General features: G+C 29.4%; 6 protein-coding genes across 11 annotated transcripts; 4 read left to right on the top strand and 2 right to left on the bottom strand.

The window, feature by feature from the left end:
• Positions 1-958: 958 nt before the first annotated feature.
• Positions 959-6,157, bottom strand: LOC143422913 (protein decapentaplegic). The gene is made up of 5 exons (XM_076893891.1): positions 6,058-6,157; positions 5,714-5,900; positions 2,384-2,742; positions 1,810-2,254; positions 959-1,587 (listed from the first exon to the last, which is right to left on the bottom strand). The coding sequence occupies exons 3-5, from the start codon at positions 2,727-2,729 to the stop codon at positions 1,188-1,190; spliced, it is 1,191 nt and encodes a 396-aa protein (XP_076750006.1). The 5' UTR covers positions 2,730-2,742; positions 5,714-5,900; positions 6,058-6,157; the 3' UTR covers positions 959-1,187.
• Positions 6,158-6,538: 381 nt separating this feature from the next.
• On the top strand, positions 6,539-9,321 carry Pp4-19c (protein phosphatase 19C). 3 transcript variants are annotated; one of them, XM_076894054.1, is made up of 6 exons: positions 6,539-6,692; positions 7,721-7,891; positions 7,964-8,116; positions 8,183-8,434; positions 8,521-8,628; positions 9,041-9,321. In XM_076894054.1, the coding sequence occupies exons 2-6, from the start codon at positions 7,742-7,744 to the stop codon at positions 9,074-9,076; spliced, it is 699 nt and encodes a 232-aa protein (XP_076750169.1). In that variant the 5' UTR covers positions 6,539-6,692; positions 7,721-7,741; the 3' UTR covers positions 9,077-9,321. The 3 variants fall into 3 exon arrangements, with proteins under 3 accessions (XP_076750169.1, XP_076750167.1, XP_076750168.1); XM_076894052.1 differs by having other exon boundaries at positions 8,521-8,759; XM_076894053.1 differs by lacking the exon at positions 6,539-6,692 and adding an exon at positions 6,770-6,788 and having other exon boundaries at positions 8,521-8,759.
• A 1,012-nt stretch (positions 9,322-10,333) lies between these two features.
• Rcd5 (microspherule protein Rcd5) lies at positions 10,334-12,672 on the top strand. The gene is made up of 6 exons (XM_076894129.1): positions 10,334-10,623; positions 10,784-11,159; positions 11,274-11,474; positions 11,582-12,001; positions 12,110-12,325; positions 12,431-12,672. The coding sequence occupies exons 1-6, from the start codon at positions 10,508-10,510 to the stop codon at positions 12,518-12,520; spliced, it is 1,419 nt and encodes a 472-aa protein (XP_076750244.1). The 5' UTR covers positions 10,334-10,507; the 3' UTR covers positions 12,521-12,672.
• A 443-nt stretch (positions 12,673-13,115) lies between these two features.
• LOC143422746 (divergent protein kinase domain 2A) lies at positions 13,116-14,831 on the top strand. 2 transcript variants are annotated; one of them, XM_076893633.1, is made up of 4 exons: positions 13,116-13,764; positions 13,936-14,110; positions 14,315-14,445; positions 14,597-14,831. In XM_076893633.1, exons 1-4 carry the CDS (start codon positions 13,159-13,161, stop codon positions 14,795-14,797), a joined length of 1,113 nt encoding a protein of 370 aa, XP_076749748.1. In that variant the 5' UTR covers positions 13,116-13,158; the 3' UTR covers positions 14,798-14,831. The 2 variants fall into 2 exon arrangements, with proteins under 2 accessions (XP_076749748.1, XP_076749747.1); XM_076893632.1 differs by having other exon boundaries at positions 13,117-13,764; positions 13,936-14,236.
• Positions 14,832-15,220: 389 nt separating this feature from the next.
• Positions 15,221-18,220, bottom strand: LOC143423235 (eukaryotic translation initiation factor 2-alpha kinase 1). Of its 2 annotated transcripts, none has more exons than XM_076894406.1 (9): positions 18,130-18,220; positions 17,732-17,899; positions 17,491-17,647; positions 16,941-17,416; positions 16,668-16,855; positions 16,111-16,338; positions 15,863-16,018; positions 15,511-15,648; positions 15,221-15,436 (listed from the first exon to the last, which is right to left on the bottom strand). In XM_076894406.1, the coding sequence occupies exons 1-9, from the start codon at positions 18,203-18,205 to the stop codon at positions 15,221-15,223; spliced, it is 1,803 nt and encodes a 600-aa protein (XP_076750521.1). In that variant the 5' UTR covers positions 18,206-18,220. The 2 variants fall into 2 exon arrangements, with proteins under 2 accessions (XP_076750521.1, XP_076750522.1); XM_076894407.1 differs by having other exon boundaries at positions 16,111-16,287.
• Positions 18,221-18,540: 320 nt separating this feature from the next.
• Egh (beta-1,4-mannosyltransferase egh) lies at positions 18,541-21,193 on the top strand. 2 transcript variants are annotated; one of them, XM_076894409.1, is made up of 3 exons: positions 18,541-18,669; positions 19,121-19,929; positions 20,323-21,193. In XM_076894409.1, exons 2-3 carry the CDS (start codon positions 19,126-19,128, stop codon positions 20,890-20,892), a joined length of 1,374 nt encoding a protein of 457 aa, XP_076750524.1. In that variant the 5' UTR covers positions 18,541-18,669; positions 19,121-19,125; the 3' UTR covers positions 20,893-21,193. The 2 variants fall into 2 exon arrangements, with proteins under 2 accessions (XP_076750524.1, XP_076750523.1); XM_076894408.1 differs by lacking the exon at positions 18,541-18,669 and adding an exon at positions 18,735-18,888.
• Positions 21,194-22,815: the final 1,622 nt, after the last annotated feature.

Below are 22,815 nucleotides of genomic sequence, written 5' to 3'. Positions count from 1 at the left end.
CACTTAAATTTTTATACATTTTTCATATATATATATATATATATACTGCAATATCTTTTTATCGATATTAAGGAATGAGCAAAATTTAAGTCACTAATACATCATGTATACTAATCATTTGGAAACATTCTTCATATAGAATATCTATTCATATCATATTTTTGATAAAATCTTATTATTGTCCTATTATAAAAATGAAACTATTTCTGTGAAAAATATGAAACAAATATTGTTCATATTAATATGTTGTGTTGTGTTTGAAATACATTTGCCTACATATTAAAAAGAAAAAACGGTTCATTAAAACCAACATAAATTTGATGTTAGTATAAGAAAAAAAATGTGAAAGTATTGTAAATGTAATGTCAGGTGAAATTGACTTATTGAATTTTCTAAACAAATTTATGAGTAAGCATGAATTTATAGCTGTCAATAAAAATTTAGTTAATTTTCTACGTAATAATAATAACTATATAATAGCTAATATCATTGTTATTGTCTTATTAGTTATTGTTTTCCATCATGTTTAAAAATTGGAGGAGGTACGTAAAAAATTTTGGCGCGCGCATTCACCTTGATTTAAATCCTCATTTGAAAATGTTTCCTTCATTTTTAACTGTAAAATGCTTTAAAGTAAATGCTTTAGAGTACAAACAAGGATCAAAATCTTAGTTATCTAATACTTTTTTTGTAATCAGTTATATTGACTGATTACATACTTAATAAGGATAACATTCAATAATAACTGATTGATATTTTTCATACACGTAAGATTTCAAAAGTCTTCAAGTTTTTATAGCACATGCATTATTTTCCTGAACTAAATTCTCTGCAATAATCTTTCAGATCTTTTACTGAATGAGTAGAAAACAACTATAACATAGAGTTTAGATTCTCATTGTTTTCCCTTCTAATACCTTTCATATATATTGTATGAAATTAATCATTTCATAATAAAATTTAAAACTCCTCAAATGTGCCTTAATTAGATAAACATTTAATAGATAACTCAATGTATTCTTTGATCTAACTGAATATTTGAGCTAATGCATTGTCTATTCGATCGAACAAAATTCTAGTTTTCCATTCCCTCATTTTTTAATAACTATTAAACTACATATTTCCATTGTTTGTTGCACATACGCTTCCCAGTATGAAAACAGTTTATTAAACTAGGTGGTAGAGTGTCAACGGCACCCACATCCAAGGACAGCCATGTCCTGGTAATTCTTCAAGACCACTTTATTTTCTTCATCGAGATAGAGCATGGATATTGAACTGAGTGCAGTAGGCACACAGCAAGCTTTTGGCACCATGCTCGGTTTTGTTGAATAAACTAAGTTTTGGACAATTGCGTGATTCGTTGAATTTAAATGATCTGCTAATGGAAAAGGGCAATCACCGTGACAATAAAAGGCATCGTAACCAGGGGGTGCAACGATCCAATCGTTCCAACCAACATCGACGAAATCAACATAAAGAGGATGTCGTCTACAATTCTCACGACCATCTTTCCGGCGATTTTTTCGAAGCGCCGCTCTTCTAGCACGTCGATCCAATATTTGGCTTGCAGAAGACATTTTATACCTAAATATTGAATACTATTTACAGTACACTATTTAAATATGTTTTAAAACTAAAGAGCTACACTTTTAAGTGAACAATAGATATGAATATTACAACAACTTTATCAAATAAAACGTTAAGCTGAAAAATTATTAATATGAATATCAAAAAGATCATCACGCCATTTAGCTACTTCTTGCTTAAAAAAGTATAAGTAAAAGTAAAAGTAAAACTGTTTTGTACCTGCCGTCATCTGTGTAAGTAAATAAGATCGGACGATTAACAATCCATGTATCATTTCGTTCGTTTATGTTTCTTTTTAAACGAACATGCTCCTGTTTAGTTCCACGTACATGCACCAAAAGTCCATGATTGTTTTTAGGATCCTTTATCCACCTTTCCACAGCAGGATGAACATCTAAGCTAATTGTGCTATTTTTCCTAATATTTATCGATTTACTGTCAATTAAACGTAATAATGGAACCTTATGTCCTTTCGCACCAGGACGTAAAATATCATATACAAGTATTCTACATGGTTTCTTCCTAGAATCATCTCGATTTAAAATAGGTACACGTGAAAGACTTAATTCCGCAGCTTGTAATTTCTCTCCTTTTGGTATGCTGCTCAAATCAAAAGAAAGGCGAAAGCGATTTGGAGATTGAAATTTATGATCCAATTCACTCTCTGTGTAAAGAAGAATAGAAAACTATTATGATAGAATTAATATATAACATTATACGTTAGATTATACATAATCATGAGCAAATAACTTTAGAAATGTGGAAAATAAATAACTTTTTGAAATATGCTTACCAATATGGGAAAAAGAGCGTACTGTGTTAGCAGATCTAGCATGAATCCCTGGTTTAGCAATATCAGCCATACCAATTGTATTTTGTTTGACAAACAACTTTTTCAACGAATCTGGAACATAAGCTGGACCTTGTGGTTTCGGCCTCTTAGCAAAACCGAGAAGTGATAAAAGGCTAGCCTCGATTCCAGCTATTGCTTGGTCACGTTCGTCAATGGAAAAGTGTTTGCTACCGTCAGAACGTAGATGTGAAGGGGTACTTGCTTTGGTAGTTGCCAGCAGCAGAACTGCTGCGACGAAAACCAATCTCAGTGGCAGCAGCATGCGCATTGTGATGTCGTTGCTCATGGATGTTGCCTCCCTAAGAATACACAGTAATTATACATGTATTATTTGTTAGAAACATTTATAAATCAATTATAAGGCAAACATTTCTTATAATTTGGTAATATTATATCAACAATATAGTTAAGTACAAGCAAAATTAATTTTCCAAAGCTAAATGTAAAAAATACCATATTCTGAAAGATAGCATAGAGTTTAGACTCTCATTATTTTTTCCTCTAATCTCTTTTATGCATAAGAATAATAGATTTAATAAATTTTTATGAGAGAAGTCTAAAAGGAATTATCAGTGTGATTTACTATTACAAGAAAGTGCTATAACATTAGAAAAAAAAATTTAATACAATGTAATCTTATAATGTATACAACAATAATGCAAACTTAATCATGTTTGTAATTGCATTTATTTTTAAAAATAAGAATTAATCGTTGTTTAAAAATATGTATAGGTTTATCAAAAGTTTGTTTTACGTATAAAACATCGAATATAAAATGTTTGCATGCTTGAAATAATTTTTTTAAATTAAGGGTAAGTTAAAGGTAAGTTTGAGAATCGCTGCAATCTATTAAGAATGAAGATAGATTTAGAAAGGAGTAGAAACCAAGAAGTGCCAAGCTGTCTACTACGAAATCGTTGCAAGATTAATCTAGTCGTGGATTTTCAATCTATGTCTGCACGAGAATCCTACGCTTTATTGACTTAAAGCCGTTTTACGCGAAATAGCCGATGAACTACGCAAATGAAAAGCTAAAACTTTCCGCTCCTTTTTATTTTTCTATTCAGATTATACGTGTTGAATAAAATGTAGAATCAAATAATACTATTTAAATTAATTAGTAAAATAATACCGTTATTACATTTTGTTTTTAATAGATCGTCTACTTATGCCGTAGAAGGATATACATAACTTCTAATGTACCAAAGGAATGTAGGACCGCACAAGAATATTCGGTCTGGCACGAAGCTAACTTAAAATTATTGGGTTTGTACTTAGAAAACCACTCTGTTTCTAAGAAACGAAGTCTCTACCTGTTCTCTACGAAAAAAAGAAGTAATTCGACCGTTCAAATCACGTCTTTCTTTTAAATCTCCTAGTTAAAAAGAAAATATTTAAGAAATGACTCGTAAAAGATGGCGAACCACTTTTCACGAAGAATTGATACAATTTTTTCGTTTTAATTAATAGATAACTATTCTTGGATTAAAATTATTATCGATCATAATTGCGATCGTAATGTAATTAATTCATTTAAAACGATAGTGCAACAATTGAATTAAGTTAGTAGAAATGAAGCAACTTTTTTGATATTACATATTTCACGTAAATTATTACTTATATTATGGACTTATTGAAAGAAAGAGAGAGAGAGAGAGAGAGAGAGAGAGAGAGAGAGAGAGAGAGAGAGAGAGAGAGAAGGAAAGAGACATTTTTGTATTAATGTTTTCGTAAATAAAGTATAAAATATGATGTGATACTCCATTAAACAATGAATTAATTAAATAGAATCAAATTTTAATTAGATATATGTTGAAATTATTAACAGCACATACAGAATTTAATGTATTAAGAGTTAATACAACTCAATTTTTCGTAAGACAAAGGTAAAAATTAAATTGCATAAAATTCTGCATTGAACAATCTGATTCATAAGAATAAATTGAACGTAGGAGGGCTTTTCCTTTAAAAGTGATCATGAAATTGCTAACTAGACACTTCCCTCATAAAAGAAAATAATTGTTCGTTTCTTCTCGTACAAAATTAACTGAATATTAATCTTTTATATTACATCGAAAACTAACGAAACTTTTGTTCATGATTGAAGCGTTTATTACTTTCAGAAATTCATAATAAGAACATTTAACTCTTTCACATTTATGAATGAGGCATCTCGTGAACAGTTTCTCTCTTTCTCTCTCACCCTCTTCCTCCCCTCCCCAAACTTTCTTATAATGAAAAAATATTTCATATTTTATGAAAAATCAGAAAGGTACAAATTAGTTTGTGAGATATCTCGTTCACGCCCATAAAGAAGTTAACTGAGTAGAAATTCGTATGCAAATAAGATAAATATTTGTTTACGAACGAATCTAATTAAAATAGCTTTATTAATGCTATATCTTATGGTCAGGAAAAAAATATAAATTTTTAAGGAATTTATCGAACGAATAACATAAAAGAAGGAAACAATTCATCTTTTTACTTTCCTTAAAAAATCAAATACTTAATAATAAAATATGATTATTGGATAGACAGGTAAATATGTATAAAAATCATGGTTTACGTTTACAAAGATTTAAAAACTATGAATAATAATATATAATACTCAATAATAACTTTCTTCGCGTAATTATTATTCGTATAACAGAGATATTTCACGTAAGTACAATGCAAACATTGCAGGCGAGTAATACGAACTATTTCCTTCAAACATTATTTACTGCAATATTTTAATTGTAATATAACAAAAGTATTAGTATAAAGGAAAAGCATAATTTAAAAAATATGAATGAATAACTAGAACAGTTACAATCAAACGCACGAATTGTAGAAGTCCTGTTTACTCAAAAATATCAATCAACGAATTGGCATGCTTCGCGTTAAAAAATAATAATTTTAACTATCACTTAAAACAATGAATTCGACGACGTTTCTATATTCCCGACTGCTGCGTCTATAAGAAGGCATTATCGAACAATTCTAAATCGTTCGATTTATTTTCCGTAGATCGATGAATGGAGAACAGCAGTTAAGTGCAAGGTGCTGATATTCTGTTCAACTCAAATATCGCACGGTGGCACCGAAGGAATGCGGCACGGGTAGAGTAAGGATACAAGGTGTCGAGTATACATAAGCAGCACGTCATCGTCTAAAATAATCGGGCCAGCGACAATCAAGCGAGCATACACTCCCGAGCCAATGAAAACCGTCTATTTTTCACGTACCAAAAAACTGAAGGAACTTTAAGTTTATGGCGGTCACACTCACCTGAGCTAATCGTAAGTCCGTCGTTCGAAGGGCCACAACATTTCAATGAGTCCATGTAACCTCACTTGGATATTACTGCCTTAAAAACCTCGCCCTCCACTGTCTTTTAGCATCGGTACATCGATGTTCGAACTCCGTTGCGCTCAGATATTTTCGCACTTGTGTACTCACCAAAGAGAAAGAGAAACTGGGACCAAACAAATAACAGACAAAGAAGATACTATATACGGAATATGCCTTTGATACTTTCTAAATGGCTCGCGAAGGAACATAAATAAAATAGTTGCTTTCTGAACACTGCGATCCTTCAGGAAAATAGAGAAGACGTTGAAGATGACACGCACTAGTGTTGATCTTAACTCGATACGCGGAAATCTTCGAGAAGTCTAAAGGAAGAATACAACCGTAGGATACTGCGGAATGGGGAGGGAGTAAAGACAAAGAGGGCAACAGATATACTATCTCTCAATAATATAAGATACAAGTTTAGCGCCACGTGTGATTAGTTTGTAAACTAAAATTTTAGCATCACCTGCATATTGTTTATATTTATTCGTTCTAATCCAATTATTTATATGCTCGCTACTGTTGAAATTTTTAATTAAATTATTTCGTTGCATTCTAGCTTTCATCAAGTATTCCTCCATAGTGGTACCAATTTTCATTGGTCAGCTACATTTAGCGTAGCGTCGCGCAAGAGGTTATAATGAACGGCACTGTTTGGTATTTACTCTATGGGACTAGATACTAGCTAAAGGAGAATTTCCAACGTAAACAGTACAAGAATGAAATCTAGAATAGGAGCAGCGAATTTGTTCAAATTTCTTTTCTCAGTTTAGCCTGATCTATGCCAACACACTCGAATTTTTATTCCCAACTGCACCGATTCTAATGTCAGTTATATTGTAATGTTCAATGTTTATTGAAATGAGGTTTTCGAATGTTTATAATCGTTTATCAATGTTTTAATACTTATCAGGTAATCAGACAAGAGAATTTTCACTTTCACGTGGATTGCTTAAATGCGTTTTATTTATTGTATGGTTATTAACCTTCGCTTTCTTTGTACGATCAGGTACGCTAGTCTTTTTTCCTATGCACATTATTTATTTATATATATATATTTATATTGTATACTTTTTGTTATTATCAATTGTACAGCACCAGAGAAACTAATTTTCATACAAGATTTTGATCGATTAAATTTAATTTTCTTAGAGCATAAATTGCCTAATAAAATTTATTCTCACGAAGATGTTAAACTACTTCGATTAAAGTATTAATTGTATTTTTACTTTTTGATGTTTTTAAACTGAAAATGTTACGTTTGGCTCTTTCTTTTTATACGATTGTATATGTAGTACACAATGTGTCATTTTTATTGCTTACATTGAACTTTACTTAGATTATTATTAATAGGTACTGATATATTATCTATTTATATAATTAAATATTACACAGTTGTTTTATTTTTAAATAATGCAGTGTAAAATACTTTTTTTATCGGTGCTAATGATATTCAGTACTATTAATTTGTTAGTTCAGGATCAATTTTATTTTTTTTCTAGTTTAAGAGTTCATACTTTGAATGAAATGTCATTAGTACATAGAAGATATTGTTTATTCTTCTATATATGTTTACTTTGTTTGTAAGTTGTCATAAATTGATTATGTAAGTATACTGTGCGTTATTAACATATTTATTATGATACTGAGTGTTAAAAATCTAGTAAGGTGATATGTATACTTTCTTATAAAGTAAAAAAGTAGGAAAACCTAAAATATTAGAAATCCTACGTAATTTTCATGTATTCTACTACTAAAATCATCGATAAAGGTATTTAAGAAAGCTATCGCTTCTTTTATAAAAAGATCTACAATATAAATATATGGATATACTGTGGAGTATGATAATGTTACATTGTTTATGTTTATGTTACACGTTCTAACGTTGTTAAGTAACATATGTTTTAAAATAACAAAACTTTCACTTGGCATAATTTTTAGTGAAGGTTATTACTACCTAAGATGGCTGAGTCCAGTGACTTGGATCGGCAAATTGAACAATTGAAAAAATGTGAGATCATTAAGGAAGCTGAAGTTAAAGCTCTTTGCGCAAAGGCGCGTGAAATTCTCATTGAAGAAAGTAATGTACAAAGAGTTGATTCTCCAGTCACTGTATGTTTTCATGAAAAACTAGAAATTAAAGAAATAATATTGTAATTTATAAAAAGTGTAATTTTTATTTAGGTATGTGGAGATATTCATGGACAATTTTATGACCTGAAGGAACTATTTAAAGTTGGAGGTGATGTCCCAGAGACAAACTATTTGTTTATGGGTGATTTTGTGGACAGAGGGTTTTATAGTGTTGAAACATTCCTTCTACTCTTGGCATTAAAGGTAATTAGAATCTTTTTGTAATGCAATGATACTTAAAATAGTTAATAATCTAAATGTATGTTACAGGTTCGTTATCCTGATAGGATTACATTAATAAGGGGAAATCACGAGTCTCGGCAAATTACACAAGTTTATGGTTTTTATGATGAATGTCTACGAAAATACGGCAGCATTACAGTTTGGCGATATTGTACTGAAATATTTGATTACCTCTCTCTTTCTGCTATAATTGATGGCAAAATATTTTGCGTTCATGGCGGATTATCTCCAAGTATTCAAACGCTTGATCAGATAAGAACTATAGATAGAAAACAAGAAGTGAGAATTATGTTTTAGTTTTTCTCTTTTTTATATCAAGTATAAATGATTTTTAAGAATATCTCTAGAAGTACACTTTTTTGTAGGTACCACATGATGGTCCAATGTGTGATTTACTGTGGTCAGATCCTGAGGATACTCAAGGTTGGGGAGTTTCACCACGTGGAGCTGGTTATCTTTTCGGAAGTGATGTGGTAGCACAGTTTAATTCTACGAACGATATTGACATGATTTGTAGAGCACATCAATTAGTTATGGAAGGATATAAATGGCATTTTAATGAGACTGTTTTGACCGTTTGGTCAGCACCTAATTATTGCTATAGGTATATACATTGTTCCAAAGCATAAGGAATGTGACACAAGTCTTATGTGGTGTTGGAAACATGTTTAGCAAAACGGTATTGAGATAAAAGGAGTAGTAATCTTGCTTGTGATACTTTTCAAACGTTGCATTGCTTTAAAATTTGTCGGGTCGATGTCTACATTCTTTCAGCTTGCCATCTTTCTAGCACTGCGCATTAATGCTTGAATATTTATTAATTTCATAGCTACATTTGGTTCTACTTTATAAATGACTATTTTTAATAAAATTTTTTATTGATAGATGTGGAAATGTTGCTGCGATATTAGAATTAAATGAGCATCTTCAACGAGATTTCACTATATTTGAAGCAGCACCACAAGAAAGTCGAGGAATACCTAGTAAAAAACCCCAAGCCGATTACTTTTTATAAAATTAATTTAGTTACAAATGACTGTATACACTAAAATATTTCCAACTGTTCTTTTTTTTATGGATGATGTTGATGAATTTATAATTAAATATTATATTGAAAATATCAATTTGATATAACAAATATGAATATATAAATATATTAATCTTAATGTCTGATTAAATTTTTGCTTGCTTCTATGTTATTTTAACGTTAAATGATAACAGAGCAGTATAAGTTTAGTACAAATGTTTAATTTCACTCAAACCTAAAGAAATAGTACATAAAGATTGCTAAACCAACTTTTTTTTAATGATTACTGGATTATTATGTTTTCTGCTACATTTGATATATTTAATATACTATATTTAACAATACATTAAATATTACATTTACACTATCTCTGTATAAAGCAAGCATATAACTAGTTATCAATAAATGTACTAATATAAATATTTGTAAGATTATACATACAACATATTTTTGTAGTATGACATGATTTCTATATATTGAAACGCGAAAATTGCACATTGTATGTTAAAATATTATATATAATAATCCAACTATATAGAAGCATTTTAAAATAAAAATCACAGACTACATATTAAATATACCAAATGTTGTATTGTTATACTTTATTTACAAATTTGTAATTAATTAAAAATTCTAAATGTATTTATGCTAAGTTTTAAGCATTCAAGTGAAGCATACATTCTTTGAAAACGTAAAGATGTTTATTTCAATCAGAATTTATCTCTTTTACTTGATTTTCTGTAATCATTTAAAATATTTTAAACATTTCAGAGAGAATTTGTAAAATAATAAAGAATACAATTTTTGTTATATATGAAATATGATATTATCTATATGAATATTATCTATATATGAAATATACATATTTACGTATGTGTTTGTATAAACCTACACAGTCTCTCGATCCTGCAGCTTAGATGGCACTAGCAAGTGCAAGTGACCAATAAGAATTGATGCCGCTAGTTTCAATCACTTCCTATTGGATGTTAGATAGTTTCTTTTTACCTAAACATGTCACAGCTCACCTAATCGTTGCGACTATAGCGTACATGCGTATACTACACTATACTGACATGCGTATGCATTCAATATGTGTATATATACATCATAATTGTTTCTTTTGTTGAAACATAAATACTCACTGTAAAGTGAAGCTTAAAATGTTTTAACGTCTTTGAACGGATATTAAACATTGACGAAATCAGCTGACAACTCGTATCAGTTAAATCTAGTATTAAAAGTCTGATATTATTCACCGTGTAATGACATAACTTACACGTATGTGGTAGTAATTAGTTGTTTACATTAAACTAACCTATCGAATTATGGATATTCCAACACCTTCGAACGTAAATCATGGATTTTCCCATAATAACGACGGATTTTTAAACATATCTATCGAATCCCCAAATCTGGATCCGTTGTCAACAAAACGTAGAAGGTGTTTATACATTTTTTACTTACATTTACGTACATTCATACATGTACATTGCCAGATTTAGAGTAAGAAGTTTTGTGTTAATTATTCAAAGGCAAATATTTGAAGAAATGAATAAAATTATACGCTAATAAATTATATATCATTGTTAATGGATTTATAGCTCTTCACGTACGATAAAGCGTAGGAAATTTGACGATGAGCTTGTTGAAACAACATTCAATTTACAACCTCCAGCTACAAGCACAAAGTCTGCGTCTAGATCTAGAACTGTTTCAATTTCTACCACTCCGATGGAACCTACTATCCCCCTGCAAAATGTACCAAGTCCTATTCAGGCTTCTGCAAATGTTTCTCAATCTGACAGATGTAACAGGCGAACGAGTAGACCTGGAGCATCAAACGCTCCTGGACGAAAGAATAAGAGGAACAAAAATCATTCGCATTCCGTGAATGCAACAAAGGATTTGGGAAGATGGAAACCGACTGATGATTTAGCACTAATTACTGGTGTTCAGCAGACAAATGATTTAAGAATGGTATTCATTTGTATATATATGTAATAATAAGTTTTATAATACTAATTTCCGCTAAATTTGTATTGACCTAATGATATTTTGACTAATTTTTTTCAACCTATTCATAAAAAATAGGTTCACAGAGGTACAAAATTCTCTTGCCGTTTTACATTGCAAGAAATACAACAAAGATGGTATGCTTTGTTGTATGATAGTGCAGTCTCAAGAGTAGCGGTCCAAGCAATGCGTAATTTACATCCAGAATTAATTGCTACTGTACAAGCAAGAACTTTATATAGTAAAGCAGAGGAAGATCTTTTGGGTACCATAAAATCAGTATGTTACCTTCATTACACCAATATCATACATCGATGATAAATTGATGATCATTTAAAATGCTAATATATATTGATTACCTGAAATATTTTTTTAAATTTGTATAGACTTCTCAACCAACTGTAGAAGTATTTCAAGAACTTCTCGAGGCAAATGCCCATACATTTTATTCTGCTCGAACTGCGAAAGCTTTATTGGCTCATTGGCAGTTGATGAAACAGTATCATCTCCTTCCTGATCAAACTGTACAAAGTCTACCACGAGGTGAACATGTTCTTAATTTCTCTGATGCGGAAGAGATGATCAATGACACAGAACTAATTGAACAGAAAGATGAATTAGTAGATGCAGAACTTATTGCAGCAGATAGGAGAAATAAGAGAGAGATAAAAGTGTTAGAAAATGAATTAAGTAGATGGCAAGTTTTAGTTGATAGTGTAACAGGAGTAAATCCACCAGACTTTGATAATCAAACTTTGGCAATACTTAGAGGAAGGCTTGTTAGGTATTTAATGAGATCACGAGAGGTAATCTTTTTATTCCTAAACTACTTAAAACTACTTAGTTTAATCAGTTACAAAACTTCTAACATCTTGTTATTAACTGTATATTGAATTATTGAAATGTTTTACTAGATTACTGTAGGTCGTTCAACGAAAGACCACAATGTGGATGTAGATTTAACATTGGAAGGACCAGCTTGGAAAGTTTCACGTAGACAAGGAACTATTCGGCTAAGGAATAATGGAGATTTCTTTCTCTCTTCAGAGGGGAAGCGACCAATTTTTGTAGATAGTAGGCCTATTCTTGCAGGAAATAAAATGAAGCTTAATAATAATAGTGTAATTGAGGTATTAATATCATTTTTAATTTTATCATATAAAATAAACTATGAAGCAAAAAAAGTAAAGATATTCTTTAAATAGAATATATAATATTTTTAATATTTTTTTTAGATTGCAGGTTTAAGATTTATATTTTTGATAAATCAGGAACTCATTTCTGTTATACGTCAAGAAGTTGTCAAACTGAATTTAAAACCATAGATTTTCTATTCCTTTTAACTAATATTCAGTACTGCACATACGCTATAAGTTATATAACTGTCTAATATACATTTATTGTATTAATACAGAATTTTTGTATAAAGTACCTAATCGTTTAATTAAATAACTAATAAATTTTGCTCAATTTTGTATATTGAAATTTTATTTCCTTATCTAGATCGTTTGCAAGTCTTGAAAATACCTTTGTGTAGTTTCATATCTGTTTAAAAGAATAAAAAATTTAATTATTTAATTCAAGACTAGAATTTATTTTAATTTGCTTATCCTAACTTAATCTAGATGGCACCTCGTGACTCTTCTGGCATTGGTTGGCTACAGCATGAAACTTTTTTGATAAAATTCGATATTTGTTTACCAATGAATATGTTAATCATTATTTATGTAAAATATTTAAGAATGTAAAAAGTGATTAAGAATCGCAAAAACTTCTTTCTTCTAGTGTATTTCGTGTATACCTATATAAAAACCTCCACTGCGTTCTAATCTCTTATTGTAGAAGAATAAAGAGAGAGATTTTAACCTAGTATTAAATGTAATATATGTATATGTAATATGGATTAGGTTTCTTAGTTAAAAACTTATATTTCCACCACAAAATAATTCGATACGATACATATATGATTTTGTCATATATATACAACATACTAAAGTTTAAAAAATGGGAACTGTTATCACTTGTAATAATTTTGGTAACCTTGAAATGGTCTGCAATTATTACATTTCGACCAAACATAAACCATTTAATAGAATTACATAAGTGTCCAGCATGTTACGGTACTTCTGCGTGCAGTTACATTGATACGGTGGATATCACACCGCATGACTTTTACTCCACGTTCGCTTATCTTTTTGGAGTGAAAAATGTGTACTTTGGATTTTTAAAAACAGAGAAGATTGTATTGAAAAAGTTGGCACAATCTTTTGAATTAGATGAATTGGATCGAACACTGTGCGAAAATAAAACATTCTCTAGTATTTGTACGTTGAATGAAAAAGGGATACATAATGAAGATAACATTGATTTTCACAAACTCATTGAAAATGAGGTCCATTTGGATTTTGCAAAAGATAATTCCAATCGCCTGAGTCTATGTCCTACTATTGAACATTTAAATAATCTTTTAGAACCTATATATCATAACAATAAAAATATTGCCAAAAAGACTCTTGCCATTAATATTTGGATATTAACACTTCTTAATCCAGAACCTCTTCTTCTTCAGGTATATGTATATTTATTTGGAATTATTTAGTAGCTGTATGAATTTATATTTCAGTTACCTAGTTTGTTGAACTTCAGAGTCCATGTATTAATGAAAAAAATAGTAATAAAAGATTAAAGTGCTAAGCATTAAATAATTGAGAACTGAAGTATATAATATTTCTACTTATAGATATTATCTGCAGAAGAAGGTTGGCCAGTTCCAAAATATTTTGGTGCTTGTGGTCGAATTGTAGTTGAGGAATATGGTGGATTACCACTAATCGTTTATTATAATAAACCATGGATAAGTAGGGCTAAAATAGCTTCAAGCCTTCTAGATGCTGCTTACAAGTTTACTTACAAAAGTATGGATTTTGGTTTTTATCTAACTGATGTATCTGCTGATAATATTGCAGTTGATGCAAATAATAATGTAAAATTTGTGGATTTAGAAAATGTAATTGTTGTTGATAAAAATATTGTGCCTGCAGGTAACAAAATCTTTAACTCAATAATTTTCAGTACTTCTTAACACAAATAAACTGCAGTATAATATTTGTACTTCATAGAAAAATTAAGTACATGGAATCAGTTACAAGTAAATACAGAAGATTTTAGTTGTTCAGAATGTTTGGCATTTTCTCATGTTGACATATGTAGTCATAAAACCAGTGATCACAACTATTACGCAATATGCAAGGTTGGTGTTTACATAGTAATCATTTGCTGTCTGTATACTATGACAGAAAGGACATATGATTATCTGAGTAGTTTGAATAAAAGAGAATTTCACCTCAAGTATAGTTTAAATAAGAAAACGAGATTTATATTCTTATATTTTACATTTCCAGATATTGTTAGCATTAGATCTAAATAACAGTATACTTCCTGGTGGTCTACTACATGATATACCTAAAGATATATTAAAAAATTATCCAAACATACAACACTTAATTAAACAGTGTGTTAATCCCGAACCACAATTCGATAGAATAAAAGCTGGAATGCAACTAAAAACATTATTAGATGTAATAGTGCAGAAAGAGATATAAATATATAGAAATTAAAACTTTAAAGAGAATAACAGTAATGATTGATATCTGTTATTTAATTATAAAAATTTATCATTGCTTTATTAAACACAAGTTTTTATGTGATAAACATAATTAACAAATGCACAGTTCAATTTTCTAATATACATATATACATATATGCATATGACTATTCTTATCTTTCATTCATTTTTTACAATAATAGAAGATATATTCTAAACCTAACTTCTGTATCATTACTGCACAATTAATTTAAATAAAAATAATACTATATGGAAAATAAATTTAATTAATTTCTAACCATTTGAAGAAGAATTTTTCTATGTTAATTATTTCGATTCTTTATGCACAATGTGAAAGAAATTAATACTTCATAAAATATTGTTCACATTGCTTCCTTTCAATGTAATAAATGTAAATAATTTATACATCTGATAATGATATACCATGATTAATAATTATTTCTTCCAGAATTGATATCCTTTCTTGTAACCTTTTTATTACATCGTCTTTTTCAACAATGTTATTTCTTAAACGTGTTATCGTCGCATCTTTATCTTCATTTAAATTTTCAAGCAATTCGTTCGTCGAGGGTCTCTTTTTAGGGTCTTCTTGAACTAACTGACTTACTATATAAGCCTGCATAAAAGTGATCATGTTTACCTTCCAGTATAGTCTTACAAAAATATTAGTATTGTTTGCTAATTGCATACCCATTTAGGATAAGTAGCAGTCAAGGCCGTCGGTATTTGTCCATTTTTCAAATTACCAATTATTTTAATCCTTTCCATTTGTGTTTTCGTAGGTACTAATAATTCTAGCAATACTATACCTAAGCTGTATATATCACTCTGTGAAAAATCATATGTATATAAATTAACTTAAAAGTTTGCAAAAATTAATATTTAGTATATACTATTTTTTCACTGCCTTGACATAGTCGTTTAAAGTTCAAGTAAGTTCTAACTCTTTTTTTAAAAGGAAAAATTCAGAATCTGTGGAAAAACTTGTGAAAAAAATAGAACAAATCTTTTATATACACTAAATATTACGTTGAAAAAACACCTTTGGATCACATTTTCCTTGTAACTGCTCTGGTGCTGCATACATATGTGTTCCAAGTATAGAATGATGATTTTCTTTTCGTAATGGACAAGCTAATCCAAAATCTCCTAACTGTATTTGAAGTTGACCTGAGGTTGAAATAAATATGTTGCTTGGCTAAAGTGGATACAAAAGTATGTAAATTATTAAGGAATAGGGTAAAGATTATTTAATTATTTTATTCTAATTTTTATTGCCTCTTGATGTACCTTTATGTCATGGTGCACAATTTCACGAGAATGTATGTAATCTAATCCACAAACAATTTGTGTTAGAATTGTAATGATCATTGCCTGCGGAGTCATCTCTATTCTTTCATCTAGCCACTGTTGAAGTGTTTTCTCACAAAGTGCCATTTGAATATATAACATTGTGTATTTCTCATTCTTTAAAAACGAATGTATTAAAGTTTTTACAGTATTTCTAAAGTAAAAAGACTTATATAAAAATGAAGTGGTATAATTAATAAAGTTGGAATAATTAGATCAAGTTCAGTAAAAAGGAACCATAGAAATTTCATGAATTAATCAATAATCCTTCTATTCATACAGGAAAAATGAATGTACAGTATATTTTGCCTATTTTGTATATGTAACATTGAATGGCTTCCATAGCTGTAATATCTATATTATTTATATTATCACAAGAATTTAAGTAGAATCATCTTTTTCTTATTTTTTATACTATATTTCTTGTACTATAAAACTTTAAATTTCTGTAGATTGGTTCGTTTCTGTGAAATATGATCCAATTAGCATATACATACCATTTGAGAAGTATATGGTAAAAGCATCTTATTATTACTACATTCTTCATATGAATTACTGTCAGTGTAATTTGTATTATTTTCTGATTTATTATCTTGATATTCACCATCACTTCTAAAAGATATACTATTTGAGGTAGTTCTATTTACATTTCTTTTAACAATATGTTCTTCGAGTAATTGCTCTTCTGTGATAACAGATAATATAATTAATCAATAATATTTCAAAAAGATAGTAATGAATTAATAATTGCTAGGTATGGTCATATATACCTGATTTACAATTTGTTTGTTCTCTGTATTCTAATAACATATCTTGTTTATCACTTTTTCTTGGATCATGACTATTCCTAGTATCAGAAGTGCTGTGTTGACTTTGCGTAGCAGAAGCTTCATTTGTATACGACTTATATCTACTATTCTTTTTGTGTTCTATAGAATTTAACTTGCTCTGTGTATAATTTGAAGCTGGTAAACGTGGTAGAAAATTTTGAGATAACACTGGTTCGATCCATGCACCTTTGTATGATACTATATTAGTATGATTTAATTTGGCAAGGGTTTTCACTTCTTCAAGATGTTGCATTATACTTTTAGTTTGTCCGGAACGTACTATTATCTTTTTAATAGCATACTCGATACCGTCAAGACGATGTAAAGCTTTAAAGACATAACCGAAGCCTCCAGAAGCAATAAAGCTTACTTCTTTAAACTCTCTAACATACCGCGAGCACTGAGCTATTAATGGACTGCAAAAAATAAATATATAAGATTATTTCCTGGTAATCATATACTGATGAATATAATTTCCAATTAGTCTTACTTAGGAACCTGTAATACATTTTCACAACCTGTTGCGGTACGTGCAACAGTAAACAAATGATTGAACGCCTGTTGATATTGATGTCTTAACGATTCAAATTCTATCATACTATAGGAACTATCAATTAATTTTAATTCGTGAAGCTTATCACAAATAGCTGAAAAAATATATATGTCACATTACAAGCATTCGACACTACTAGTAGTTTAAAATATCAATCAAAGGAACGTAACTGTATTACCTAAATATAACTTTTTTCTCCATCGTGGATCACTCTCGTACAACATGCACAGCTGTTGTACAAGCGATTCAATTAAAAGACTCGTAGAAGCGGTAACTATGCTTACAATTTGTCCATTGTTATGATTATTGTCATTATCCAGACGTATTGTTGATCGTGCATTATTACCTAACAATAAACACGAAACACTAAAGTATTAACAAAATAAATGAAATAATAATGGAATTACGGTTACATATGTAATAAGGCTAACTGCAGAACCATTATCTTAAAGAATTTATAGTATGATAATTAAGTAGATAATTAAGAAAACATAACTAAAGTATAGTATTCTAATATGCTACAACTGTCATATGATATTTATTTAAAAAATGCGTGATTAGATAGTATAGACATACCTCTGTCAAATGTAGTTATAGTAGATAACGTATTCCACGGATTAATTAATGGCATATTTTTATTCTCCATTTTCATTAAATCTCATCATCGACATTTGTATTATTGGAAATTTGTCTGCGGAATAGAACTATGCTTTGAAAATCGTGATACCATTGAAAACTGTTTAAAAGCCTATAATGTCATCACACTATCTCGTATAGTACTTAATACAGTATACAAACTGTCAGTCAATGACCTTCCAAACAATGATAATGATAAATATACAAACCAGTAGTAAACAATAAACCACGAACCATAACTGGCAAATCGATAGAGGGAAGTGGTTTTATGCATAAACTACATAACCTCTACCTAGTGATATCATTTTTCATTGGTTGGCTACTTTTGTATTGGTACACCTACAAACCACCAGAGACTGACTGTGTGTACGTACCTTAATGTCAAATTTCAATATTTATCACTCTACTAAAGAATCTTTTAGTTTCCTTATCTCGATTTTTAGTCATTTCCTGTATAAAACAGTCGAAGAATGCGTGAATGTACGTTATTCTGCGAATCAGAGGAATTTGTCAGACTGTTGTTGAAATTATGAAAGTATCTTTGTAATATAAGACTTGACGAATATAAGCATCCGTACCGGTTTGTAACCTATTTCTCGTGTTATTCCCTTTATATTTATTTGCAACTATTGGCAATGAGCCGAGAAATACATATTTTTAACGTTATATTGCACTAACATCTGGCCACGCTAAAGAAAGGTACACCACATAAATGGAATAACATTTTTAATTAACTGAATGAATACTTTCAATATTTATCAAGTACTAGTATTCTTACGTTGTATAATTTTCAGAGAGTTAATATTAAGTAAATAACATATTAGTTATTTATGAATCATCTATTATCGTCGAAAGTATTCGAATATATTATAATTTGTAGTAGTAATAATGCCTGAAATTTAACTAATTTTGTCGATTCTATATTTTTCAGAAATAATGTTGAACAGTGTAACAAAACATATTTTACACTGTTGTCTACTGTTTATCATTATAATTGCTTTTGAGCTGATCACTGGAGGAATTAGTTGGAATAATAATAAAGAGGAAGCATTCGATCCTTGGATTGAATATGGATTTTTTGGTGCACTTATATTATACTTGTTGCGAATACTTACATTTCTCTCGCTCCCTCAAACCTTGTTTAACTTTGTGGGATTAACGATATACAATGCATTCTTAGATAAAATTGTTTTGAAAGGTTCGCCTTTGCTTGCACCGTTTATTTGCATTAGAATAGTAACACGTGGAGATTATCCGCTGCTAGTGAAAGAGAATGTGAATAGAAATTTAAACAGGTGTATAGAGACTGGCTTGGAAAATTTCCAAATTGAAGTAGTTAGCGATAAGCCGATTGGATTATTCCCTCACAGGAGGATTAGAGAAATTGTGGTGCCACCAAATTATTGCACGAGTAGTGGTGCTTTGTTCAAGGCTCGTGCTTTACAATATTGTTTAGAGAATTCAGTGAATGAATTAGCAGATAATGATTGGATTGTTCATCTTGACGAAGAAACCTTATTGACTGAAAATTCCATTCGTGGAATACTCAATTTTGTATTGGATGGAAAACATCAGTTTGGTCAAGGGTTAATAACATATGCAAACGAAGATGTTGTTAATTGGATTACTACTCTAGCAGACAGTTTTAGAGTGGCAGACGACATGGGAAAGTTACGATTGCAGTTTACAATGTTTCATAAACCTTTCTTTAGTATGAAAGGTTCATATGTTGTCACTCAAGTAATTATTTGTTACATTGGAGTTATAGGGGTATGCAAGAACTCAAAAACTTGGCCAGCAAAAGAATACTATACTATACTGTTATCATAAATATAATTTATAATATATTTAATACTTTTAGGTATGAAATTTCTTGAAAAATAGAATTCACATATTTATTCAGTTTGAACATAGAGTCTCTATGATTTTGAAATCCTGCACACCCTTGTTATAGATAAATCTTATTTTTAGTTATATCTAGTGATGGGATAAAGTATGTTGTGAATAGATTCAAGTGAAATTTTTCTTGTATTGGAATTAATTCCAACCTATGAATATGTGGTACTGAACTTGATCCTGTCTCTAGCTATAATAACTTTACATGACACTACAAAAATAATTTGATTATTATAGATGGGTGCAGAAAGACAAGTCTCTTTCAATAATGGGGTAGATGGATCCATTGCAGAGGATTGTTTCTTTGCTATGAAAGCATTTACTCAAGGGTATACATTCAATTTTGTAGATGGTGAAATGTGGGAAAAATCGCCATTTACGTTATGGGACTTTATACAACAAAGAAAACGATGGTTGCAAGGTATATTACTTGTTGTACATTCCAAAGCTATTCCATTAAATAAGAAGCTGCTTCTAGGCATATCTTGTTACTCGTGGGTAACATTGCCACTTTCTACTGCTAATATTGTATTAGCTGGAATTTATCCAATCACTTGTCCACCAATTATAGATTTTCTATGTGCTTTTATTGGTGCAGTAAATATTTACATGTACGTATTTGGTGTGGTTAAATCATTTTCTTTATATCGATTTGGTATTGTTCGATTTATACTTTGCATATGTGGAGCAATATCAACAATTCCTTTTAATTTGATCATCGAAAATGTTGCCGTTATATGGGGTTTGCTTGGGAAGAAACACAAATTTTATGTTGTTAATAAGGAGTACAGACCACAGATCGAATAAAAAGATATTAATACTTTTGTTATAAATGGCAATGCATGTTTATAAAAATTAAAATTATATGCACTTTTAATACCCATACGTTTAAACAATTAGAAACATTTTTATGTTAGAAACAAAAATTATAAAATGTATGATTTGCATATATATTTAGATTATATAACTAGTAATCCTTAGAGTATTAAAACATTCGGAAAGCAGTATATGTACATATTCAGAATAATTCAGTGTTCAAATTATACCATTAATTTATTTATTTAAAAGGAAACGCAATTTACAGTGATTGAAGCAGTTACGTTATTCAAATAGTTCATATAAAGTTTATTATAGCGTTCGATATTTAATATTTTCGTCCCACCACATACTAGAAAATTATTGAACAAAATCTATAAGCAATTCTGTAACAACAAATTTAATAATTATTACAAACTTGCGTTAATATTGTTTTTTATCATTTATTTTTTTGATAAATGGTGTCATAGTACTGTAAATAAAAATAATATAATCACTTTTGGGTGAGATATAAAATTTATGTAAAATAAATGATGTAAGGGGCATAAAGTATTTACTATTATATCCATAATATAAGGTATTCACAGTTTAAGGATTTGTACAACTTGACACAGACAATCCAATATGTAAATATCTATTTATTCTATTTATCATTCGTTAGATTCTTTAATAATGATAAAAAATCTAAAAATCAAATAACGAATGATTCTATGGATTTAATAAACTAGAACTTATGCATTAATTCTGATAATACTAATACTTATATATTTTTAAGGGCGTTTATACAGCAATTTATAATCTCTGTGAATAATTTACTGAAACTTATAATTTTTTATAAAACATATTTTGTATTATCTTTAAAGTTACATTGGAAAATCAAAAAGTACAGATTATGGAGATTATAGCGGGTCATCTAGTATTACTGCACACGTAATTTATCATTATAACACATTTTTCAATTTCCAGTATCTTCATTTTACATTCTTAACTTAAATTTTATTGTGACAATAATTAAATCTCTTTCGAATATCTAGTATACTATTAATTGAATGCGTTGTACAATTTACTGTGATATAAATCTATTTTAATCATAGAACATTTATAACATTCATTTTAAATACATAAAGTATTTACTAATTACCAATACATTACTGCACTGTGTTTACAATTATAAATAATGATTTATTTACTGAAAATTGTAATACTTATCAGGAATTTTGTATTAAAAAATTCTTATATCAAAGAGGAATGTGTTGCCAAATTTTTTAAATAAATTAATTTAGAATCAGAATGGATTCCATTTCCTGATAAATAAGTTAATAATTTCATGATGCATTGTTAAACTATAAGATATTTTGCTTCAGCTTATTCTCGAATTTATTATATAAGCAGGTGTGGTATTGCTCAGCGGAAAATGGAAAAACGAGAGTAAGATTCATTAATAAATTCTGCCATCGTTACATTTCATATCATAAAAAGATAATAAAAAGCAAAAGATATAATTAGATATACTTTTATATCTACCATGCCTCTATTGGCAACCGCTAGTACTACTTATCAATTCTTCCAGAAACTGCCATAGGTACAAGTTCTCACTTGGAACATCTTTTAAGTTCAAGTATTTTAAACAGGAAGTATCGCCTTTTGCTGATTTCTTTGATAAAGCGTTGCAATTTGTGTGTAGAACTAATTAATGGAAACCACGTTGTAAGTTTGCGGCACCGGTTACATTTTCTTGTTACTAGAAATATCACTAATCCTAATAAGAAAGAAAGTGTGCATAGTTAGTTGAATTATTATTAGAAATAATAGTTTTTCAAAATGATTTGCACGGTACAAAGGTGTGTTACACTGATGTGTAGGAGGAACATTAGCTTTGATACTTGTGGGAAAATTAATACCATTTTGTTATCG

The sequence above is a fragment of the Xylocopa sonorina genome, chromosome 4, assembly GCF_050948175.1.
Source record: "Xylocopa sonorina isolate GNS202 chromosome 4, iyXylSono1_principal, whole genome shotgun sequence".
NCBI lineage: Eukaryota > Metazoa > Arthropoda > Insecta > Hymenoptera > Apidae > Xylocopa > Xylocopa sonorina.
Note: the sequence above shows the minus strand (reverse complement) of the source record. Positions and strands in the feature narration are given on the sequence as shown.